The sequence below is a fragment of the Lolium rigidum genome, chromosome 1 (genome assembly GCF_022539505.1).
Source record: "Lolium rigidum isolate FL_2022 chromosome 1, APGP_CSIRO_Lrig_0.1, whole genome shotgun sequence".
NCBI lineage: Eukaryota > Viridiplantae > Streptophyta > Magnoliopsida > Poales > Poaceae > Lolium > Lolium rigidum.
The window spans coordinates 8,687,679-8,714,153 of NC_061508.1; the positions used below are offsets into that span (position 1 = coordinate 8,687,679).

The 26,475-nt window shown below is 45.0% G+C and overlaps 2 protein-coding genes across 2 annotated transcripts; both read right to left on the reverse strand.

Moving 5' to 3' along the window:
- Nucleotides 1–2,546: 2,546 nt before the first annotated feature.
- Nucleotides 2,547–3,659, reverse strand: LOC124703719 (GDP-mannose 4,6 dehydratase 1-like). Its single transcript, XM_047235944.1, has one exon. It carries the CDS (start codon nucleotides 3,657–3,659, stop codon nucleotides 2,547–2,549), a length of 1,113 nt encoding a protein of 370 aa, XP_047091900.1.
- Nucleotides 3,660–20,157: 16,498 nt separating this feature from the next.
- Nucleotides 20,158–22,799, reverse strand: LOC124667084 (probable ribosome-binding factor A, chloroplastic). Its single transcript, XM_047204414.1, has 4 exons — nucleotides 22,488–22,799; nucleotides 22,211–22,384; nucleotides 21,279–21,490; nucleotides 20,158–20,513 (listed from the first exon to the last, which is right to left on the reverse strand). Exons 1-3 carry the CDS (start codon nucleotides 22,782–22,784, stop codon nucleotides 21,335–21,337), a joined length of 627 nt encoding a protein of 208 aa, XP_047060370.1. The 5' UTR covers nucleotides 22,785–22,799; the 3' UTR covers nucleotides 20,158–20,513; nucleotides 21,279–21,334.
- Between the last annotated feature and the right edge of the window lie 3,676 nt (nucleotides 22,800–26,475).

Below are 26,475 nucleotides of genomic sequence, written 5' to 3' on the forward strand. Positions count from 1 at the left end.
GGGAGGCATTTATAGGCGAAGAGACGGAGTCGGAGGGGCTACAGGGGGGCCACACACCAGGCCGGCGCCCCCCCTCTGGCCGCGCCGGGGTGGTGTGTGGGGCCCCTGTGGCCCACCTCTGGTCCCTCTCGGGTGTTCTGGAAGCTTCCGGTGAAAATAGGGTACTGGGCGTTGATTTCGTCCGATTCCGAGAATATTTCCTTACTAGGATTTCTGAAACCAAAAACAGCAGAAAACAGGGACTGGCACTTCGGCATCTCGTCAATAGGTTAGTTTCGGAAAACGCATAAATATGACATAAAGTATGCATAAAACATGTAGATATCATCAATAAAGTAGCATGGAACATAAGAAATTATAGATACGTTTGGGACGTATCAACCGGCAACATGAAGAAACATTGCGACTTGTTCTTCCACAGTGGCGTGGATGCTATCAGTCAGCAGTCCTCTACGCCTGAACATTTTCACAAGTGCATAGAAAGGGGCTCTTCTCATCCATAGCATCTGGATAGCCTCTACGTCGTTGCAGTTTTAGATGTTGTTTAGGTTGGCAATCCTCTCCTGATATCGTTGTAACATAGGACCATAAGTCACACGAGGAAAAGCAGCATGCCTAACTGCTCTCTTGTGCACCATCAGGATCCAGGCTTGTATGCAAATGATGAGTGCTGCGGCGTGATGCACAAGCTGGAGCTGGTCGGTCTACTCAAACAAGATCTATGCATTACGAACGGTCTTATCGAACCCAACTAGTTCTACCAATATGAATCTAACACTACAGTAGAGCGCAGAGGTTTCCACTTACCTCCGTCATGGCGGACGAAGGACACGGCCGAAAGCCGCCGCAGATGTGCGCAGGCTCCGCCGCGGCTGGAGAAGAGGACCCTGGTCCGGCGGCGGAGACCGAAGGGAGATGCACGCTGTCAGATCTGGTTCACTGCCGCCGCCGGTGCGAAATTTGGGGGAAGGAAAAATTTGGGAGGGGGCTAATGGAGAGGGTAACCTCTTCGGTTACCCCTACCTTTGCCGCGCAACGCCGCTGGGATTTTGGCTTCTCCCGCCATGCCGAGGCGGAGCTCCCGCGCGAACGACGTTGTCGATTTTCGTCTCGCCAGGGCCTGGCCCTGAAGAAACTGTCATACCGGGCGTTCCTCCGGCACCTGTCCCAGGGTGCTTTAAAACCTGTGCTATGCAAGAACGCGACTGATCCCAGGGAACCAAACGGCCCGAAAAATACTGGGCCGATGCGAGTCAAGACGCGCTCAGGCTACCAAACACGCCCGAAATGGATGCATGCTACCAAACGCGTCCCAATCTCGTGGATCAGCATGTGTGAAGGCAAGCCCGGATGGGGCAGCATGTCTGATCACTTTACCAGTTAGACAAGTCAAATCAACGACCTAAAAATGTCCATAAGATCTATAAACCAGGACGAAATTAAGGAGTCATGATCACTTTACCAGTTAGACAAGTCAAATCAACGACCTAAAAATGTCCATAAGATCTATAAACCAGGACGAAATTAAGGAGTAGTTATTTTGACATCAATAACCATTTGCTTCACCCAGAGGAGGGAGGAGAGAGATAAAACACAGTGCGCAACATACTGTATCCTAGTGTAAGTGATGGGTATTTTTGCTCAATTCTTACGGGTACCGGGAAGTGAATTTGTTGCCATCCTTTCCACCCATGTTAGTCTAGAAAAGTCATCCGATGGCCAAGAAAAAAATGGTTGGAAATCAACTGCATTTGGTAGTGGTATAGATGTTTCAGTTTTTTCTATATTATAATTCTACTATATTTCTATTTCCCTTTAAATGATCACTTTTATTCTCCTTTTCTTTTTCGTTTTTTTTCTTTTTAGCAAATACGCAAGTAAATGAATAATTTCTAAAGTAGACGAAGATGTTTTCTTATGTGCAACTGTTCTCAAGTAAATGAACTATTTTCCGATACAAGAACATTATCTCTGCAAACATTTCAATATGTACTTAGGCAGGCATGAACATTTTGATTACAAATATATGGCAGGTACTTTAACATGTTTCATTACAATACATGTCTTATTTCTTTGCATTTTTATTTATTTTCAATTTTCTCTCCTTTTATTTTATTTTACATTTCGTTTCCTTTTTTTTTCTTTTTGAGCAAATACGCAAAAAAATCCGAAGTACATGAACATGGATACAAACATCACAACTCTTCTTCGTACATACGAACTATTTTTAGATATACAAGAACATATGTTTGAAAACATTTCCATACGTATTCAAGTGCTCTTTTTAAATATGAGATTAACACTTCAATTACAAATATATGAGGGGTACATGCATGAACATATTTCATTTTACAACATACAAAATTTCCATTCGTAAACTTGTTTATGAAAATAATAACCCTTTTTGTTAAATAAAAGATATATTCTCAAAATTTTAGAAGAAAAAATATGTGTTAATGTGCTACTCCAGCCATTATTGATTTCGCTTCAGGCGGAGCTGCCGTGTAAAATGGAAAATAGGAGCTCGAATGCTCGATCCCCAATTTCTATGCCTGTTGCTTGGGGTCGCGGTACCCAGCATCCACGAGGACCTTCTCCTGCTTGGCGAGCTCAATGTCGTTGTCGACCATCATCTCGACTAGCTGCTGGAACCCAACCTTGGGCTTCCACCCAAGCTCTTTCCTGGACTTGGATGCATCTCCTTGAAGGCTGTCCACCTCCGCAGGGCGAAAGTACTTCTTGTCAATGACCACATGATCCTTCCAGTCCAGCCCAGCGTACCCAAAAGCAGCCTGCAAGAACTCCTCCACAGTGTGGCACTCTTCCGTGGCGACAACATAGTCAGCTGGCTTGTCCTGCTGCAGCATGAGCCACATTGCCTCAACGTAATCTCCAGCAAAGCCCCAGTCCCTGCCGGCGGAGAGGTTGCCGAGGAAGACCTTGGTCTGGAGGCCGACCTTGATACGACCGACAGCACGGGTGATCTTGCGAGTGACGAAGTTCTCGCCGCGGCGGGGGGACTCATGGTTGAAGAGCACCCCGTTGCATGCGAAGAGGCCGTAAGCCTCGCGGTAGTTGACGGTGTACCAGTGAGCGGCGACCTTGGCGGCGGCATAGGGGGAGCGTGGGTGGAAGGGCGTGGTCTCACTCTGCGGCGGCGGGGTGGAGCCGAACATCTCGGATGACCCGGCCTGGTAGTAGCGCATGGGCTTGGCGGAGAGGCGGACAGCCTCGAGGAGGCGGAGAGCGCCGGTAGCGACGACGTCGGCGGTGTAGTCTGGGATCTCGTAGGAGACGGCGACGTGGGACTGCGCGGCCAGGTTGTAGACCTCGTCGGGGAGGACGAGGTCGAGCGCGCGGCGGAGAGAGGAGGAGTCGGAGAGGTCGGCGTAGTGGAGGCGCATGGGGGGACGCTGCGCGGAGGGGGTGGCATGCGGGTCATGGTAGATGTGCTCGAGGCGCTGGGTGTTGAAGTTGGAGGAGCGGCGCATGAGCCCATGCACCTCGTAGCCCTTGGAGAGGAGCAGCTCAGTAAGGTAGCTCCCGTCCTGCCCCGTGATGCCAGTCACCAGCGCCACCTTCCGCGGCGGTGCCAGGGAGCGAGGCACCGATGGGACCTCCTCGGCGCCCTTGGAGTGCAGTGTGGATGAGTTGGCCATTTTTCAGTTAGGCGTGGGAGCCGGGAGAGGAGCAGGAAGGACGGAGGATTTGGAAGTGCAGAGAAAAATGAGGGTATTTGTAGGGCACAAAAACTTTGGGTTTTGGGCAGCTTCGGTAAAGAAAATCAAAAATATTATGGAGATGATCGTTTACACGCTACTAGTAGATCCCTATCTGGCGGGTGCCGCCACCCAGCTCCCTTTCCCCGGTTTTGGAGTGTTCTATGATATACCAGGCTCTAGGCTCACTTTATTTGAACGGCAAGTCACTGACGATGAACTGAAAAGTATTGGAAAATGTCAATGCATGTAAGGGTATGGATCTTTAGTACTTGCACGCAAGATTCAGATCTGATGTCCGCGTAATGGACATTGAACTCTTACAAATGTTACAGTTGGCCACGAGGTATGCCTTGGTTTGGACCCAAAGTCTCCTTGGATCAGCTACCTAGGTCTTGGCTTGTTCACTCGCCGTGTGCTTTGACCGGCAATTAGCTCTCCTTTAAGTAGTATTCACTTTTCAGCTCCTTGGATTCTCCAACCCAGGCTGGGCACTAGTAAAATTTAGACTAGTTAAAAAAAAGTCACTGGCATCTCGCCAGTGGTAAGAGCATCTCCAGTCGCGTCCCCCAAAGCGTCCCCCAAAGGGATTTGGGGCGCGCCGGACAAAAAAAGCGTTCCAGCCGCGTCCCCCAAAGCCCATTTTTGTCCGGCGCGGCCCGATACGGTGTCCGACGCCCCGAGCCCGTCCCCGTCCCACAGGGGACGCTCGGGGACGCCGGACACAACGAAAAGCGAGGCGGGCTCCCACATGTCGGCGACTATTTGCATAAACCGTTGGTTCGCGCCTCTTTTCTCGTCGACTTCCTTCCTTCCCGCGCCTCCCACCCCACCGCCGCCGCTGGATTTCCCGGCCGTTTGGACGTCTGATCTGTGCTGCGAGTCGGCACCGTTGTCGCGGCTGGGGCTCCCGCCGGTCGTGCCGCCGCCGCCGCGTCGCCGGCGCGTCCCGAACGCGCCGTCAAATCCGCCCCACCTCCGCGCACGAAGGTGCTCGACGACTTGCAGGTAGGCGCGATTGGTCGCTGTTTGTTGCGTCGTCTGCCTCGGCGCAATTTTAACCATTGATTTTGCTTTAGCCATGGACAACGACGATGAGATGGTTGCCCTGCTGCTGGAGGACGAGCAAGCGTTCGACGACGACCTGCGGGAGCATTTGCTGATCATCACGTCCCTCCAGGACATGCTTGACGCTGAGGCGGAGAAGAGGAAGAGGCCGCACCGCGGAGGATCAAGGCCGGGAAGAAGGAAGTCGAAGCCCCGGCAGAGGATGGAGGGGCATGCCATGCTGCACAACGACTACTTCGCGGACGGGGCAACACATGCCGACAATTTTCGGTGCCGGTACAGGATGAGCAAGGGCCTGTTCATGAATATCCTCCACGGCGTTCGAGAGTTCGACCCCTACTTCAAGCTCAAGGTCGACGCTGTAGGCGTTCTCGGGTTCTCATCCATTCAGAAGTGCACCGCCGCCATGAGGATGCTTGCATACGGAGCACCTGCCGATACACAGGACGACTACCTTCGCATGAGTGAGTCTACTGCCATTGAGTGCATGTACAAGTTTTCATATGCTACATTTGATATAAATGGTTTATGTGTTAAAAAAATTATTTTTAATGTTTGGGGGCGACGTTTGGGGGACGCGGCTGGGGAGCGACGTCCCCCAAACGCGGCACGAACAAAACACGTCCCCCAAACGCTCAATCCGGCGCGGTTTGGGGGACGCTTTGGGGGACGCGGCTGGAGATGCTCTAAGTCTTATTAGTTGCGTGCGAATCTGGTCCACTAGCAGTACTAGTCGTGTCCAGGCCTGCCACGCTGCCACTAAAGTACTAGTCGCATGCGCCGGTCAGCTCCTCTGCTAGTGTGATTTTTTTTCCGCAATGTAAATAAAAGTTGAGACTATTGCCCAGTTGTCCACGTGATTTTAAATAAAACACCCTAAAAACTAAAAAAGGCAATCAATTCCATGTCGTCTCCTTGTGGCGTTGACGAGAGGAGGTGGTGCGGAGGAGACGGTCGTCATCGCCGGAGGTGGTGGCGGAGCAGGGCACTGGATGTGGGCGGAGGAAGCGTTCACCGTCGCTAGAGGTGGTGCTCGTCTTTGTGGAGAAGGAGGAGAGGTGGAAGAGGAGGAGAAGAGAAGATGGAGAAGTGGAAGAGGTGGATAGAAGAAGGTGGAGAAATGAAAAAGTAGAAAGGGAGAAGGTGGAAAAAGAAGAAGAGGAGGAGGGGATAAGGTGGATAATGCAGGTAAGAGTGAAAAGTTTGAAACTAGAGAGAGAGATTTTTTTGGAATTTTTCAGAATTGAATTTTTTGCGCCGAAATCTAAAACCTGAAAAAGCTCTGTTTTCCTTTTTGACTTTTGGCAATCTAAAAATTCTCTAAACGCCCGGAGAACGTTGAAATCGGATGTAAATTTTTGCGTAGATACATTTTCATATATAATTTTTTTTCATCGAAAGTTGTATGCAACACAAAAACCGTTTTAGCGAAATATGACGCCAAACATTAATGTTTGTTAATTTTCCTTAAAAACAGATGACATAACACATAGCCATCTCAAAGGATTTTATTTTTTAAAAAATTCTATCATTTTTCTATGATTTTGTTGAAAAATGTAAATGCGATATCGATCCACAGGGGGTGCAAATCCTAAGATTAGTAGTAGGGTGCCCAAAATAGGGCACGCTACTACTAGCTCATAGTAGCAGCATGCCCAAAATAAGGCACCCGACTAGTATTTTGGCTGATTCGCGCATATTTATCCAATATATTGGAAGTGGGCGGGTAAAAGCACATGCGACCGGTACGGAGATAGCAGTCGCGTGCCCCCATTGGCGGGCGTTGCGGGTACTTTCTAGACCCGAGTACAACCAGGCCCTACCTATTAGTCGCACGGGCTACTCTCCGGTACGCTACCATTACGCGCGTATCAGTCGCGTTGCGTTTAGACTAGTGCGCTGCCAATGAGTGTCCCATATAACGTTTTCCCTACTAGTGTTATGAGCATAGTTAAATAGATCATGCTACTCCCTCCGTTCCGGTTTTATTTAGTTCGCATTGTGGGTTTAGTTAAAGTTACACTTTGTAAAGTTTAGGCAATATTTATCATACCAGATACATATAATCTAGAATCATACTTTATCTCGATTCTAATACAATAGATTGTGTATCATAGATGTTGATATTTTTTCTTAAATATTTAGTCAAAATTTTCAAATTTTGACTTTGACTAAACCCAGAACATGAAGTAATTGTGAATGGAGGGACTAACTTTGTACCCGTTTATAGCGGTATTAAGCACTTTGAAAAATTGACTACTAATTTAATCAATAAAAGATATATATGCCTCGAAAATTATATCATTGGATTTGTATTTAAAATAAGTTTTCAACGATATAATTTTATGATATATAATTGATGTTTTATTAACTAAATTATTAGTAGTCAAAGTTTTTCTCAAAATGTGCAAAATCCTGATTTCATACATACAAATCCCCAAACTCTGCCGACTTCTGATGATTCTGTACATACAAATCCCGATCTCTGCCGACTTGCTTCAAAACAAACAAAATATAAGATATATGCCACAAAAATTGTACCATTGAATTCATATTCAAAACAAGTTTTCAATGATATACTTTTTTTGCTATATATATTTTATATTTTATTAACTAAATTTGTAGTTAAAGTTATTTTTTTTTTGGAATCCGCAATACTAAAAAAAAAGCCGTACATACAAATCCCCAAACTCTGCCGACCTGCGATGATTCTATACATACAAATCCCCGAACTCTGGAGACTTGCTTCAGATAGGGAATTTCGATAGCAACGGCACAGACCAACACAAGTCTCATCTTCCATTTTTCTTCCCGTTTTTTGTCATCCATTCAACGTTGTGAGCCGGGTGGGATACAAGTCAAAACCTGTAGTAGCTAGAGTTGATCCCTGTAAAACAAATCGACAGGAGAACTCATACCAGTGAGCTGATCATGATCGATATCGTAACCGCAGTCGTTATGGAGATGAACGCAGCGATTCTACCGGCTCTGATAGGTAAAGGAGTGATGATGTCATGCTGACATCACCCATGTGTTGATTTAGTTTCCAAAAATTTGTGAAATATTTCTGAAATTTGTGAAACATGTCTGAAACTTATGAAAAATTATTTACTGTTCAAAGTATGTTTCAGAAAGTTTCACGAAGTTTCACATCTGTTGTTAACGTGTTTATGAAACTTGTGAAACATTTTCTACTGTTTAAATTTGTTTCAATTATGTTTCAGTTTTGTTAAAAAGGGAACAAAAAGTTTCACCAATCTCAAAGCACAATGTGTAGTGGATGACACCCCTACACATACAGTTGCCTGTAAAAAAGAGTTTTCGTTATGGAGATGTTGTGGGCAACATCGTGAGCATTTTATGGGCAAGTACTCTATGCGTTTATCAGGTCTGTGACGTGCATGAGACCGAGTGACATGGGCATACCCTTCGGGTACCCATTATTAGTATACCTGGCTCGGCCCAATATGGAGAAGACCCAATATGGAGAAGGCCCAACAAGGCAACCCGAAGAAGTAGTCGACTAGGACTCTTGTAAAACCCTAGGCTGGTTGCATATATAAAGCTAGCCAGGGCACCCGAAATAGGGAGGACAGTGATACGTCTCCAACGTATCGATAATTTCTTATGTTCCATGCTACTTTATTGATGATACCTACATGTTTTATGCACATTATATGTCATATTTATGCATTTTCTGGAACTAACCTATTAACAAGATGCCGAAGAGCCAGTTCTGTTGTTCTCGCTGTTTTTGGTTTCGGAAATCCTAGTAAAGAAATATTCTCGGAATTGGACGAAACTTTCGCCCAGGGTCCTATTTTTGCACGAAGCTTCCAGAAGACCGAAGACCTAACGAAGTGGGGCCACGAGGAGGCCAGGGGGGTGGCCGGCGCGGCCCAAGCCCTGGCCGCGCCGACCTGTCCCCTGGGCCCTCGTGTGGCCCCTCGCGTTGACCCTCCGCCTACTTAAAGCTTTCGTCGCGAAACCCCCGCACCGAGAGCCACGATACGGAAAACCTTACGGAGACGCCGCCGCCGCGAATCCCATCTCGGGGATTCGGGAGATCGCCTCCGGCACCCTGCCGGAGAGGGGATTCATCTCCCGGAGGACTCTACACCGCCATGGTCGCCTCCGGAGTGATGAGTGAGTAGTCCACCCCTGGACCATGGGTCCATAGCGGTAGCTAGATGGTCGTCTTCTCCTTGTTGTGCTTCATTGTTGGATCTTGTGAGCTGCCTAACATGATCAAGATCATCTATATGTAATTCTATATGTTGCGTTTGTCGGGATCCGATGGATAGAGAGTACTATGATTATGGTGATTATCAATCTATTGTTCATGTGTTGTTTATGATCTTGCATGCTCTCCGTTATTAGTAGAGGCTCGGCCAAGTTTTTACTCTTAACTCCAAGAGGGAGTATTTATGCTCGATAGTGGGTTCATGCCTTCATTGACACTCGGGACGAGTGACGAAAGTTCTAAGGTTGTGTTGTGCTTGTTGCCACTAGGGATAAAACATTGATGCTATGTCTAAGGATGTAGTTGTTGATTACATTACGCACCATACTTAATGCAATTGTCCGTTGCTTTGCAACTTAATACTGGAGGGGTTCGGATGATAACCTCGAAGGTGGACTTTTTAGGCATAGATGCAGTTGGATGGCGGTCTATGTACTTTGTCGTAATGCCCAATTAAATCTCACTATATTTACCATGTCATGTATATGCATTGTTATGCCTTTCTCTATTTGTTAATTGCCCGACCGTAATTTGTTCACCCAACATGCTTTTATCTTATGGGAGAGACACCTCTAGTGAGCTGTGGACCCCGGTCCTATTCTTTACATAGCATACAATCTACTTGTTTTACTGTTTTCTTTGCAAACATCTTCCACTCGATACGTTTAATCCTTTGTTACGAGCAAGCCGGTGAGATTGACAACCTCACTCTGTTTCGTTGGGGCAAAGTACTTTGGTTGTGTTGTGCGGGTTCCGCGTTGGCGCCGGAATCCCCGGTGTTGCGCCGCATCACATTTCGCGACCATCAACCTTCAACGTGCTTCTTGGCTCCTCTTGGTTCGATTAAACCTTGGTTTCTTTACGAGGGAAAACTTGCTACTGTGCGCATCATACCTTCCTCTTGGGGTTCCCAACGAACGTGTGAGTTACACGCCATCAAGCTAATTTTCACGGCGCCGTTGTCGGGGAGATCAAGACACGCTGCAAGGGGAGTCTCCACTTCTCAATCTCTTTACTTTGTTTTTGTCTTGCTTTATTTTATTTACTACTTTGTTTGCTGCACCTAAACAAAACACAAAAAAATTAGTTGCTAGTTTTACTTTATTTATTGTCTTGCTCTCTATATCAAAAACACAAAAAAAATTAGTTACTCGTCTTTACTTTGTTTGCCTAGTTTACTTTTTGCTTATTGCATCATGTTTCCTCCTAAGTACACTCTAAAAGACATACCGGTAGGCCGAGGGTCTATAATTGGAAGAGATAATATAGAGGAATTTTTCACTCATGTTAGCACAGCTGAAGATTTTGAGGATAGACACTTGGTAGAACTTGCTCCTACTTATGAAATTGCTGTTGCTTCTTTAGTACACATGCTGGAAATTAAATTTGTTAATCTAAATCCTATAATCCAACACATGTTTCTCACACTTGGTGATATGGAGGAAGGAGAGAAGAAAGACTTTGTTTTAGAAACCCTACTTAAAGAATTTGGTGGTGTAGCAAGAGAGGCTAGAAAAGTCTTTGCTAAATATAAAATGCTTGGTTCTTACACCAATTTTGTTAGTCTCCTTGAAAAGATGGACATGGAGAGAGTAAAGTACACTAATAATATTAATGATGGTGGGGAGGTTAAGACAACAATACCATGTAAACTCCTAGGAATGCATGAAGCTCTAGAAAATAACTATGGTTGGCTTGTTCCTGAAAATTTGTTTGATGAGAATAGCAAGCCTAAGAATAATGAAAAAGGAGCCTCTGAAACTTACATAGACAAGATAACATGCATTGTTGAGAAAACTCCCAACACCCCTGGTTATAATGTCGATGCTTCTTCATTTGATAATACTTGATTTGCACTTTCTGCGCCTAGCTGAAAGGCGTTAAAGAAAAGCGCTTATGGGAGACAACCCATGTTTTTACCTACAGCAATTTTTTGTTTTGTTGAGTCTTGGAAGTTGTTTACTACTGTAGCAACCTCTCCTTATCATGTTTTTGTGCCAAGTAAAGTTTCTATGTCAAAGTTGATGTTATATTTGGGATCGCTGCGCAGAAACAGCATTGCTGTCTGTCACGAATCTGGGCACAGTTCCCTGTAGAAAATTCGAAAAAATCTGCCAATTTACGAGCGTGATCCTCAGATATGTACGCAACTTTCATTAGTTTTGAGTTTTTCCATTTGAGCAAGTCTGGTGCCATTACTAAATTCGTCTTTACGGACTGTTCTGTTTTTGACAGATTCTGCCTTTTATTTCGCATTGCCTCTTTTGCTATGTTGGATTTATTTCTTTGATCCATTAATGTCCAGTAGCATTATGCAATGTCCAGAAGTGAAAATAATGATTGTGTCACCTCTGAATGAGTGAATTATCAATTGTGCACTAACCCTCTAATGAGTTTGCTTGAAGTTTGGTGTGAAGGAAGTTTTCAAGGGTCAAGAGAGGAGTATGATACACTATGATCAAGAGGAGTGAAAGCTCTAAGCTTGGGGATGCCCCCGTGGTTCACCCCTGCATATTTTAAGAAGACTCAAGCGTCTAAGCTTGGGGATGCCCAAGGCATCCCCTTCTTCATCGACAACATCATCGGGTTCCTCCCCTGAAACTATATTTTTATTCAATCACATCTTGTATTCTTTGCTTGGAGCGTCGGTTTGTTTTCGTTTTTGTTTTTGTTTGAATAAGATGGATCCTAGCATTCACTTTGTGGGAGAGAGACACGCTCCGCTGTTGCATATGGACACATGTGTCCTTAGGCTTTACTCATAATGTTCAAGGCGAAGTTTCTTCTTCGTTAAATTGTTATATGGTTGGAATTAGAAAATGCTACATGTAGTAATTCTAAAATGTCTTGGATAATGTGATACTTGGTAATTGTTGTGCTCATGATTAAGCTCTTGCATCATATGCTTTGCACCCATTAATGAAGAAATACATAGAGCTTGCTAAAATTTGATTTGCATATTTGGTTTCTCTAAGGTCTAGATAATATCTAGTATTGAGTTTTGAACAACAAGGAAGACGAGTGTAGAGTCTTATAATGTTTACAATATGTCTTTTATGTGAGTTTTGCTGCACTTGTTCATCCTTGAGTTTGCTTCAAATAACCTTGCTAGCCTAAACCTTGTATCGAGAGGGAATACTTCTCATGCATCCAAAATCCTTGAGCCAACTACTATGCCATTTGTGTCCACCATACCTACCTACTACATGGTATTTCTCCGCCATTCCAAAGTAAATTGCTTGAGTGCTACCTTTAAACAATTCAAAATTTATCATCTCTTATTTGTGTCAATGTTTTATAGCTCATGAGGAAGTATGTGGTGTTTTATCTTTCGATCTTGTCATTTACTTCGGACAGACTTTCACAATGGACTAGTGGCTTCATCCGCTTATCCAATAACTTTGCATAAAGAGCTGGCAAAGGGGTTCCCAGCCCCAATTAATTAACTTCACTAATAATTCTCTTCACATGTTTTGCTCGATTTATCAGTAAGCAACTTAATTTTGCAAATAGACACTCCTCCATGGTATGTGAAAGGTTGGACGGCACCCGATGGAATCGGTTAGCCATGGCTTGAGAAAGCAAAGGTGGGGAGGAGTGTCATCATAATAAAATTAAAATAAAAAGGCACTCCTTCATGGTATGAGATTGTTGGCGAGCACCCGATGGAATCGGTTAGCCATGGTTTGTGAAAGAAAGGTTGGAAGGAGTGCCACCCCACTAAAATACATGTGTAAACAAAGAGAAGAGGGATGATCTACCACGGTGGTAGAAATAACGTCCTTCATGGGAGCCGCTCTTGAAAGTCCGGTTGATAAGGTAGTTAGAGTACCCATTACCATTCGTTGACAACAACAAACACCTCTCAAAACTTTACTTTTATGCTCTCTCGATGTTTTTAAAACCAAAGCTCTAGCACAAATATAGCAATCGATGCTTTCCTCTTTGAAGGACCATTCTTTTACTTTTATTGTTGAGTCAGTCTACCTATCTCCTTCCACCTAAGAAGCAAACACTAGTGTGAACTGTGCATTGATTCCTACATATTTGCATATTGCACTTGTTATATTACTTTATGTTGACAATTATCCATGAGATATACATGTTACAAGTTGAAAGCAACCGCTGAAACTTAATCTTCCTATGTGTTGCTTCAACACCTTTACTTTGATTTATTGCTTTATGAGTTAACTCTTATGCAAGACTTATTGATGCTTGTCTTGAAATACTATTCATGAAAAGTCTTTGTCATATGATTCACTTGTTTACTCATGTCATTACCTTTGCTTTGATCGCTGCATTCGTTACATATGTTTACAAATAGTATGATCAAGATTATGATGGCATGTCACTTCAGAAATTATCTTTGTTATCGTTTTACCCGCTCGGGACGAGCGGAACTAAGCTTGGGGATGCTTGATACGTCTCCAACGTATCGATAATTTCTTATGTTCCATGCTACTTTATTGATGATACCTACATGTTTTATGCACATTATATGTCATATTTATGCATTTTACCGGAACTAACCTATTAACAAGATGCCGAAGAGCCGATTCTTTGTTTTCTGCTGTTTTTGGTTTCGAAATCCTAGTAAAGAAATATTCTCGGAATTGGACGAAACTTTCGCCCAGGGTCCTATTTTTGCACGAAGCTTCCAGAAGACCGAAGACCTAACGAAGTGGGGCCACGAGGAGGCCAGGGGGGTGGCCGGCGCGGCCCAAGCCCTGGCCGCGCCGACCTGTCCCCTGGGCCCCTCGTGTGGCCCCTCGCGTTGACCCTCCGCCTACTTAAAGCTTTCGTCGCGAAACCCCCAGTACCGAGAGCCACGATACGGAAAACCTTACAGAGACGCCGCCGCCGCGAATCCCATCTCGGGGGATTACGGAGATCGCCTCCGGCACCCTGCCGGAGAGGGGATTCATCTCCCGGAGGACTCTACACCGCCATGGTCGCCTCCGGAGTGATGAGTGAGTAGTCCACCCCTGGACCATGGGTCCATAGCAGTAGCTAGATGGTCGTCTTCTCCTTGTTGTGCTTCATTGTTGGATCTTGTGAGCTGCCTAACATGATCAAGATCATCTATATGTAATTCTATATGTTGCGTTTGTCGGGATCCGATGGATAGAGAGTACTATGATTATGGTGATTATCAATCTATTGTTCATGTGTTGTTTATGATCTTGCATGCTCTCCGTTATTAGTAGAGGCTCTGGCCAAGTTTTTACTCTTAACTCCAAGAGGGAGTATTTATGCTCGATAGTGGGTTCATGCCTTCATTGACACCGGGACGGTGACGGAAAGTTCTAAGGTTGTGTTGTCGTTGTTGCCACTAGGGATAAAACATTGATGCTATGTCTAAGGATGTAGTTGTTGATTACATTACGCACCATACTTAATGCAATTGTCTGTTGCTTTGCAACTTAATACTGGAGGGGTTCGGATGATAACTCTGAAGGTGGACTTTTTAGGCATAGATGCGGTTGGATGGCGGTCTATGTACTTTGTCGTAATGCCCAATTAAATCTCACTATATTTACCATGTCATGTATATGCATTGTTATGCCTTTCTCTATTTGTTAATTGCCCGACTGTAATTTGTTCACCCAACATGCTTTTATCTTATGGGAGAGACACCTCTAGTGAGCTGTGGACCCCGGTCCTATTCTTTACATAGCATACAATCTACTTGTTTTACTTGTTTTCTTTGCAAACATCTTCCACTCGATACGTTTAATCCTTTGTTACAGCAAGCCGGTGAGATTGACAACCTCCACTGTTTCGTTGGGGCAAAGTACTTTGGTTGTGTTGTGCGGGTTCCGCGTTGGCGCCGGAATCCCTGGTGTTGCGCCGCATCACATTTCGCGACCATCAACCTTCAACGTGCTTCTTGGCTCCTACTGGTTCGATTAAACCTTGGTTTCTTTCTGAGGGAAAACTTGCTACTGTGCGCATCATACCTTCCTCTTGGGGTTCCCAACGAACGTGTGAGTTACACGCCATCAGACAGCAGATAGACAGAATATAGACAACACATCTCCGCCTACGGCGGCACCCTGTAAACATACTTATGATCATATAGTGGATTGCTAGCAGCACGTAGGGATCCTCCACCGAGGGGACCCGAAGCTGGGTACGTCGTGTGCCTAATCTCGCTCCCGGAGTCTCCATCGTCGCTCTCCCGAAACCCAAGTCTACAATACGTAGGCATTGCCGAGGTGATCCCTCGTCAATTGGCGCCGTCCGTGGGGAATCGCGACGACTGGATTTTGTCATCCGGGCGAGATCCGTCGAATTCATTATCAACATCATCGGCGAGATTGAAGTCAAGAAAAAGAAGTTGAGATCCGTCGTCATTAACCATGTCTAGATCGCAACTTGGAAAAAGAAAGGATCATCGGACCTGCGCCGAAACAATGCACCATCAACCAAGACATCGCCCGGGGCTCTACACCATCACATCACCCGTGCGTTTGGAAGTTCGGACCGGATCACAGCATGATACGAAGATCGATACTGGAAAAGAAAGAGAGCAGCAGCGATTTGGAACTACGAGTAAGCCGTGCAGCAAAAAAGCAGTCGAGATGGAGTCCTGTCTAGAAGCGTGCAGCTATTTTCTTCCAAAGTCCAACCACGCGCGCGTACCCGCGTTACGTACGGCTCCAGGCAGCTGATTAAAGAAGAGACGACGGCATCATCGCAGAAAAGGAAGCGAAGGACCAAGTCCCAACAAGAAAAAAAAAAGAAAAAAAAAACTTCACGTGAATCAACCAGAGAACCAATGTCCTGCATGCATCGCGGGAGGAAGCATAGACTATTACATCCAAGGAGAAGAGAGAAACTCACACGTTTCGAAGAAATATTATCAGGTGGTATTCTTCTATACTACTGCGTCTCGTAATTAATTTTACAAAGATATATTTTGTTTGCCTTGTGCTCTATTCTCGTGTATGTAGATAACTATTCATTGCGGACTCGCCGTTGCGAACTTGGCATCCGACAGAAATACCACCAGATCGGAACATGCTCCGACCACTTCGTCGCGTACAGTCGCATGCTCGGGGGCTCGTCCGCTGTGAACCCAACAACATGCACTCGCCTCGCTCGGGGTTCACCCACCGCAAACTCGACGATCCACTCCTCCAGGAAAATTACTTCGGCTAAACGCCGCACGGCTCCACTGCATCGGTTGTGTCCACTTCGTTGATTCCGTCTGCCGGACGACCTACTTCCACGACGGCTCCGCCACATCCAATAAAAAGCTAAGTGTTTCCTCTTCCAAGAGTTAATTATTATTTACTTTCGCCACACCCGACACTCGGGGGCTGCGTCATTACATTATTACAACAAATACACCCGATACTCGTGGTTGTGTCATTACTTCGTTACCACAAATATACTTGGTTACTTGATGAATTTCTTTTCTTCGGCTCTGGATATATCTTCTCCGGTTCAGTGGAATTATTTTCTCCGGTTCAGTGGAATTATTCTCTTCGACTCAGTGGATTTATTTTCTTCGGCTTAGTGGAATTATCTTCTCCGACTTAGTGGAATTATCTTCTCCGGCTCAGTGAAATTATTTTCTTCGGCTCAGTGGAATTATTTTCTTCGACTTAGTGGATTTATTTTCTTCGGCTTCAGTGGATTTATTCTCTCTGGATTACTGGAATTGGTTTTCTTTGGGTTATTATTGGTTCATTTATATAATATTACCCGATGAGTTTCCGGGTCAATGGATTCGTCTTCTATGGTTATTACTGGAACTATTTTCTCCGGCTCAATGGATTCATCCTCTATGATATCAGCGGATTCATCTTCTATGGTTATTACTGGATTTTTCGGGTCAACGGATTCATCCTCTATGATATCAACGGATTCATCTTCTATGGTTATTACTGGATTTTTCGGGTCAACGGATTCATCCTCTATGATATCGGCGGATTCATCTTCAATATATGATTCATATTTGATGGTGTACTTCATCTCGGATTCATCTTCAGTATTTCATCCTTAATGGCTTTCTTTCGGCGACACGGATAATACTCGGGGGCTCGACAACAACTTCGTCTCTGGTCGCAACTGTGACATAGCATCTATTGAACAATCATGATATCAACTCAGTAGCGCTTGGGGGCTCGGCTATTTCTCCATCAATAATTTGGCGACATCTACTTTCATTATTTTATGGTTTCTACTTCGGCTCGACTTTTTCGCCGCACTCGAAGATTTCATCATGCATCAACTTCGTCGTGTCCAAAAAGCTAAGTGTTCTTTTATTTTGCACAAAGTTGATTATCATTTACTTTTGCCGCACCCGACGCTCGGGGGCTGCGCGACATATATTCACTTTATATATCATCGAATCCGAGCATCTGACACCGCATGCGAAAAAGAGAGTCAAAGAAAAGATAGAAAAAGTTTGTTTATTTATGCAGGAGAAAGCCGACGAAATTGTCTACAAAAGAGAACCCGACGAAATTGTCTACAGGGAGAACTCGACAAAATTGTCTTCAAGAAAGGAGGAACCCGACGAATTCAAAAGAGCACCCGACGAAATCTTCTTCAGGGAGGAACCCGACGAAATCAAAAGAGTACCCGACGAAATTGTCTTCAAGAGGGAACCCGACGAATTCAAAAGAGTACCCGACGAAATCTTGAGAGAACCCGACGAAATTTTATTCATGGAGGTCTCGACAAATTATCTCCAAGGAGGTCCCGAAGAATTGTCCTCGGGAAGGACCCGAAGAATTGTCCTCAGGGAGGACCCGAAGAATTGTCCTCAAAGAGGACCCGAAGAAATTTTCCGAAGAAGGAACTCGACGAAATTTTCAACAAGGAGGAACCCAAAAAAAAAAAAAAAAAAAAGGTGGACAAATCTTCGGGTCCATTAACTCGTCATATTTTTCCGAGCAAGAGCATCGGTGATGAACCCGACAATATAGAAGAATCCAATATATTCGGCTGTCTCATTACACCCGAGAGAAAAATAGAAGAACCCGCAAAATGGGTCATTGCATCAGCCGAACAAGGCACTTGACAAAATATTCTCAGAGCGCCAAAGTAGCGAACAATCTCTGAATGCCGCAAAACTCGCGAAGGTAAGACCCCGGATCCGTTCCGTGTGGCGTGGCATCGCCAAAGACTGCGCTACGCTACTTTTTTTCCGTATCAACGAGATACGAAGAAAAATCCTAACGGACGCGTTAGGTACCCGATAAATATGACTGGGACTCGACCGAATGGTAAGACCTTAAGCGGCACCTGTCGAAGTTTACACCAGTATCCCGAGATCATGTCCAGGGACGTGATCTTGAAGTAGGTTTTTGCGGATTGCCACTAGAGCAGTTAACTAGTACCTGATCCGTCAGATGAACTAGCCCCAACTACCATTATCCCTGTACAATATAGAGATCAATGTCAAATAAAAGTAGCAATGGCCTGGATTCGATAAAAAGAGGGGCTGCGCCAAGTTCTTTATCGAGTAGTACAACTTGAGCCTATGCCTAGGTGCAAACACTTGGCTGTAGCCTCGGGGGCTACTCTTATCGAGAGCATTGTTCACTCTCCCGACAAGATACAAGAGGAAAAATTATGGGGTCGATTAAAAGCAAGTTGAGCCTACATCCAAGTGCAAACACTTGGCTGTAGCCTCGGGGGCTACTCCCATCGGGAGCGCTGGTCGCGCACCCGATAGAAAAATAACTTCGACAGCATCTACGACAATCAAGCTTTGTAGACTCAACTCGATTCTACGATTCGAGTGGAGCCTACTCCCATCGGGAGCCCATGGATTTCATCAAGTCCTCCAGAAATATAGTTAAGTTCTTCATCGAGTAGTACAACTTGAGTCTATGCCCAAGTGCAAGCACTTGCCCATAGACTCGGGGGCTACTCCCATCGGGAGCGCTGCCGCGCACCCGATAATTTCAAGAATCATCGACATCATCTACGCTACACATGATCCACGACATGGACCTCACCTTGTATTTATTCAACTTCGGAGATGGTTATGCTTGGAGTTTCTACGCAAGTCTTCGACTTCCCTATAAACTCGGGGGCTACTGACATGGGCATACCCTTCGGGTACCCATTATTAGTATACCTGGCTCGGCCCAATATGGAGAAGACCCAATATGGAGAAGGCCCAACAAGGCAACCCGAAGAAGTAGTCGACTAGGACTCTTGTAAAACCCTAGGCTGGTTGCATATATAAAGCTAGCCAGGGCACCCGAAATAGGGAGGACAGCAGATAGACAGAATATAGACAACACATCTCCGCCTACGGCGGCACCCTGTAAACATACTTATGATCATATAGTGGATTGCTAGCAGCACGTAGGGATCCTCCACCGAGGGGACCCGAAGCTGGGTACGTCGTGTGCCTAATCTCGCTCCCGGAGTCTCCATCGTCGCTCTCCCGAAACCCAAGTCTACAATACGTAGGCATTGCCGAGGTATTCCCTCGTCAACCAGTGCAGAATGATACTAGAAGGAATGTAGCGGTTTTTTGCAAGTCTCAGGGGGACTCTTATAAAACTAGCGATAATGCTCAGAACATGGAAACAGTAATGCTCACAACATGGAAACATTATATTGGTCCTCCTTAAAACAAGAGATTCTGTATCAACTTAAAAAAGAATATAATCTATGGGCAGTGTGATGCGAGCCAAAGAGAGCTCATGAGTCATGACTACATGCACAATAGGAAAATTCAAAGATAGATACATACAGTTGTACAGATATACGAGAAATGGAGTCAGAATCACCAGGCTCAACCCTGGATTAGATTAAACCAGCTTGCCATGCCACAGCCTCACAGGATGAAGAATCAGGGTCCTGGTCCATCCATGTGGCTCAGGTGCTAGAAAAAATATATTTCAGAGCGTTGCCACTGTGATGCCTCTTCCACTACAAAAATGTATGGATGACGGGGCTATCCGTTACAGAGAAGCAATAACATGTCCACTAATAAGCTTACAGAAAACATTTGTAGTAGAAATTTTGTAACATGCCTTGAATGGCTTATATTTAACAAAGAATGAGCAAAAGTGCACTTTTATTGCTAGATCATAGTCATACTACTGTGCAGCAAAACGATTTCGGGAAAGATGTACAGTACAAGATGAATAGAAAATGAAAAGTGAAAAGCAAGTGCCTCCATTGTTCGGTAAGATCAATAGACACAACAGCTGCACATAACAAGGATTAGTTAGCATACACGCAAGGATGAACATCACTGAAACCGTCCCTCATTAATGGTCAGATACTGATCTAGTGAACACAATATGATAACACACCCTCTACATTCCCGCTTTAGGCATCCTGCGGGTTGAAGCATTGAAAGAAAGGCTATGGCCTGCTTCTAATTGGCAACATAGATGTCTCAGTATTGCTCTTCAAGTGTTAAGATACTCTGGAGCGTGTTGTTGGCACGGTGAGCGCTGGGTGAGTTCTCATCATCATGGAACTAACTGCTAAGAGAACTGCATAGATATAAAACACCAATTAGAACGATCCTGATACTTCATAAGCTTGCCTCACTCTCAAGAAAAGAAAACACTTGCCTCAACATCCAGAACTCTACATGGAATCATCTATTTCATTTTTGTGCTGAAACGCTGATTTCAGATCATGCCTAGAACTAACACAGGATACAGCTCTCCATGCAGACAGATCATAATTCAGTGTTGAAGATGGATAGGCAAGTCAGCTAAGCACTACTTTGGGAAAATTGGCAATGGGCACAGAGGAGATAGGTGTCTCATACATCAGCACATATTATATTTGCCACTTTTACTTAACTGCAATAACAAGGTACCATATTATGTGCTAGAGGGTAACATTTCCAAAATGGCATTTTAATATACCGAGGACTCGTTGGTCCAATACAGATTTACTTTAGTTAGTTTTTTTAGTGGAGATTCAGATACTGTTCAAGTTAAAATACTCCCTCTGGTCCATTTAATTGACATGGATTTAACTGGACATAGCACATTTGAATGTATGGGCTGCGGTAATCAAATAGGGCCAGAGAGGGAGTAGTTTATTTCTACTACTTGCCAGCCTAGGTTTTCCTCAACAACTATTAGTAGCGCACAGAAGTATATCCCGCTGTGTATATATGCATTGCAAGAGCTAAACTAGCACTAAATATTATTGCAAATTTATGCTACTTGAAGAGCTTGGTCAGGACCTTGGATATATTTACAACTTATAGTTGGATGATTCTTGAAGTTCTAAAAACTGACCTGATGAGTTCCGAAGTTGAAAAAATGGTGATCAAGCTTCTAAAAGACATAGTGGGCTATTTTACATAAATTATGTCCTCCTCATCTGGCTCATCTCCATCCCAGTCACCATCTTCTTCTTCCACTAGATCTGAAGCTTCTCCATCTTCTTCTTCATCTTTTCCTTCTCGCTGCTCCCTTTCCTCCTTTAGTTTGTCCAATATAGTAAGAATCTGCAGAGGTGGAATCAGTCAGAGCAGATTTTCCTAGTACATAGGATACAGAATAACATGCTCCACATGATGATGCTTTGCGTAACATTGCTACTGCGGCAGGTTTTGAGCTATAAGAAACTGAAGCCTTGCCAGCTTTTGCGAGTTATCTCATGAAGGCTCTACAGGATTCCCTCTTCTATGAATGAAAGGAAGCAGAGCTCCTGCTGTTCCGGGTAAAAAAAGGCCCTACAGGATGAATTTCACGGCTAGTATAATACTATCGACAAACCATTTAAAAGTATTCACATCTATATAAAAACAAAGGATGATTCTAATTTTCACCCAAACTGAAGTGCAAACGCACTTCAAAGTGTGAACATAGAAGCAAGACTGTCGCAACTTGCAAATTTGCAAGGGAAGAGACACAAGAACAGTTAAGATAAGTATCCTGTGCCCTGTGCTACACTTTCATATGAAGGCAATCTTGAATAATCATATATCTATATCGATTATATACTTAAATAAATTAGTCTATACCTTAAAAAAAAGTCTCTGAAAATGCAGGGTCGAAAACTCTGGTCTGGGACGGCAACAACAGAAACAAAATTCAGGCAGTGGCGATCAGTTACCTAACTGCTTAACTCGGCGATGTGTTTGTTTTGGTAACATAAGAACAAAATCGCATCTAGTAACACACGTCAATGTCTGACAGAAAACAAAGACAAAGCTGAAGCATACCCTGCTTCCACGCTCCATGGACTCGTCTTCGATGAAGCGTATCTCAGGCGTGAGGCGCAGCTTCATCCGCTTGCCTATCTGGCTCCTGACATACTTGGTCTTGTCCTTGAGTCCAGCCATGGCGACCTTCTTCCCCCTCTCGTCCCCAAACACGGACACATACACCTTGCAGACCTACAAACACACACACACCGGAATAAACAAAGGAACTCAGCATTGCCCACCTTGTAGCTAGCAGCACTGCAGTAGCAGCAGCATTCGAGCAAGCGGGGGTGACCTGGAGATCGTTGGAGAGCTCGACGTCGGCGATGGTGGTGAGGGAGGAGAGGTAGCGGTCGGCGCCGAGGGCGGCCTCGGGGAGGACGGCGCGCTGCATGACGGGGTCGCGGGTCAGCATGTCGGCGAGCTCCCGTTGGATCTGCTTCGCCACCATCCGCACCCTCCGCTCCTTGGCCATGCACCGCACCACACGCAGCGACAGCGCCGCCGACGGCAGACGCCGCAGGGATACGGGCGCCGCGGCCGCGAGGGCGCGCGGCAGCGGCGGGGACACCAGTGGGCGACACGGGAACATCGTCGCCGGTGTGTGCGGGGGCGGCGGGGGGATTTTTGCGCGGCGGTGAGGCGGCGGTCGGCCGTCGACCGTCGAGGTGGGAAGGGATAGTGTTGAGAATCGAACAATATCTCCCGGGCTGATTTAAAAGAATTTCCAAAATAATGTGCAAATTATATCATCAATAAAAACCTTTGCTAAGTCCATTGTGTTGATAAATTTTGTGCAGCTGTAACGAAATTTTGTGCATCCACGGTCAGAAACTCAGAATTTATCTTTTAATTGGATGAATTACAATGGCACGAAAATGTATTTTTGTCATGGAGAAACCGAGAAATGTCTATCACTAGTTACCAAGTAAAAAAGAAAATCTTTGTCTCTTGAAAAACAAAACATAAGCTAAATGAAAAGTTCAACTAGCATTTTTTATATATATATGCATTGTTTTCTCAGTTAAAAACAAGGTTTAGGGTTTTGGTGCTTGGGTGAACATCCCAGCCCGTTCCACATATATATATATGACCAATACAACATACACGTCCGTATACAACACGTATAGACGTGTGCTACAAGTAAGACGGAGTTAGATGATAATTACAATTCTAACACTCCCCCTCAATCTAAACCGCTATGAACAAAGGTTAAGATTGAACCGGAATCTATCTAACATCTGTCTGGTGGCTGGCTTAGTGAACACATCAGCCAATTGGTCATGAGTGGATATGAACCTGACATCCAAGTCACCAGCAGCTACTCGTTCTCGCACAAAGTGAAAATCAATCTCTATGTGTTTCATCCGAGCATGAAAGACTTGATTCGCCGTCAGGTATGTCGCCCCTAGATTATCACACCACAATATGGGAGGACGCTGCCGAACAACACCAAGTTCCTTGAGTAGAGAATCTACCCAAATAGCTTCAGCAGCTCCATTAGCCAATGCTTTATACTCTGCCTCGGTACTAGATCTCGAGACAGTAGGTTGCTTCTTTGCACTCCAAGAAACAAGATTTGGACCAACAAATACTGCAAACCCACTGGTGGACCGCCTATCATCAACACATCCAGCCCAATCAGCGTCTGTAAAAATACTGATGACAGTAGATGTAGACCTGTGGAAACGTAAGCCTGTTTCCAGTGTCCCTTTGACATAGCGTAGGATACGCTTGACAGACTCCCAATGAACATCCGTGGGCTGTGACAAGAACTGACAAACTTTGTTGACCGCGAACGAGATATCTGGCCTGGTATGTGTCAAATACTGCAATCTACCAACTACACTGCGATACCGATGAGCATCATCTGAACTGAGTGGAGTACCGGTGTCTCTCGCCAAGGTCTCAGATACAGAAAGTGGAGTGGTGGCCGGGTTACAATTCTCCATGTTCACTCGATGAAGAAGATCAAGTGCATACTTCCGTTGAGTCAAGGTTAGCCCCCCGACAGTAGGTTGCTTCTTTATCGACTTGGTTTCTCCTCCTCTAAGGCGGATACATCCTTGTTCTTCTACTCGCGCGCTGGAGTGCAGATTTTTATGTTGGTCTATGTCGATGACATTGTCATTGCTGGCTCTACTCCAGAGGTTGTTGATGTTCTGGTTCGAGCTCTCTCCAGTAATTTTCCTATCAAGGATTTGGGCCAGTTGGAATATTTTCTTGGATTGGAGGCCACTTACAATTCAGGGGGGCTAACCTTGACTCAACGGAAGTATGCACTTGATCTTCCTTCCTCGTCGTTACGAGCTGACGACGGATGTAGCGCACGTTGGCGCGGCTCTGAGCGCCATACAAGTCGTGGACGCCGGTCCAGACCGCAGCGGCGGTTTGACAACCGATAAGCTGGTTGGCGATGTTGGGCTCCATGGAGCCGAGGAGCAGCCCGATGAGGCGCTGGTCCTGAGTCCACCAGTTCTCATACTGGGGGTTAGGAATCGTCACGGCCTTGTCGCCGTCTCCCTCGGTGATCGTCTTCTCAGGCGCGACGGCGGTTGCGTCGAGGTGACGATGCAGTCCAGCGCCGGCAAGGTTGGGAAGAACTATGCCCTTCCACAGATTGAAGTTGCCGGCCTCCAACCTGAACGGAGGAACCGGGACGTTCCCCGCGGAGACGCTCGCCATCGAGGAAGAGGAGGACGATCCGACGATGGTGGAGAGTTGGAGGGAGGAAGTCATCGCGGCACGCGGAGGAGAGGTCTCTCGGCGGCGGCGGTAGATGGGATCGCAGCGGCGGCTGCGTCTGCTCTGATACCAAGTTAAAAACAAGGTTTAGGGTTTTGGTGCTTGGGTGAACATCCCAGCCCGTTCCACATATATATATATGACCAATACAACATACACGTCCGTATACAACACGTATAGGCGTGTGCTACAAGTAAGACGGAGTTAGATGATAATTACAATTCTAACATTCTCTAGGTCTTCAAGTTGCACACGTACTTTTTATACTCCTTTGTCTCGGTTTAACAGACGCGCACGTAGTTTAAGAAATTACTTTGATCATTACATTTGTTAATAAAATAGGAAATATATGTCGCAAAAATTGTATCATTGGAAAGCTTTGTTTCATACAAATCTAATAATATGTATTTTGTAGACATAAAATTCATATTTTTTTGACCAAATCAATGGTCAAAAATTATCTTAAACTGCATGCATGCCTGTTAAACCGAGACGGAGGAAGTAACACAAACTATGTTATAAATTAGTGCATCGAGTTAGCGACACAACTCATAAACATAGCTCAAATAAAGAGAATAACACAAATAGAAAAGAGCGGTAATATCAAAGATATTATAAGGGTCTCTCTGTTACATGAAGTTCTAGCATTTTTTATATGCATGGTTTTCTTCAGGTCTTCAAGTTGCATAAGTATTTATTGAAGCACAAATTACTCTTGTTGCTAATGGTAAAATGAGTGTGGCGACAGAACTCATAGACGAAGCTCGGACGTAGAGAATAATACATGGAGACAAGTGCCATAAACGATATTTATAGACCAACGAAAGTGAGTTTTCATCTTCAGACAAGGACTCCTATCCTATAAAAACCACCTCCTGTGGCCATGTAACACTCACTTTCGTTTGAAGTAAAACATAAAAGTAGATGCTCTCAAGGGCGAGAAGAAGAGCTTGAGAAGAAAGATACCGTGTCAAGAAGGGATTGAGAAGGAAGAAAATTCCAAGGAACATTTGCAAGGCTAAAAATTACCACGGGAGGAGGGGAGTTTGTAGGTAGAACCCTGTTTTGGGCGTTGGTTGTTGGACAGGACATATCTCTCATGGCGACCAAACATATCCAACATCTCCAACTCACGCATGTTTAAGATGGTATTCTTCATAAGGCATTCGTATACGACCCTTACTTTGAGTCTTGGTCGTTGAAGAAGAGATTGCACCCTAATCGATAGTTGTTATTTGATGAATATATAGGGTAAATTATGAATATCGTGCGATAGCAGATGCGTTGCCTCGCTCTCAATGGTCGTGTGGGACATTTGGCGGAAAGAGTGAGCAGTGCATGTTCGAGGAAGAAGCGAGGGAAATATGTATGGTTAGTGGGATAGTGTCAGTGATGGCACAATCCACACCAACTGGTAAAAGAGGTCGATGTGGGAACTCGGGACGTTACGCAGACTCTGCCAGACTACGTTCGCCGTGTTTCGGTAGATACATAGGGCCAAACCATGAATGTACTATCTTAGGGAATAACGCAAGTTG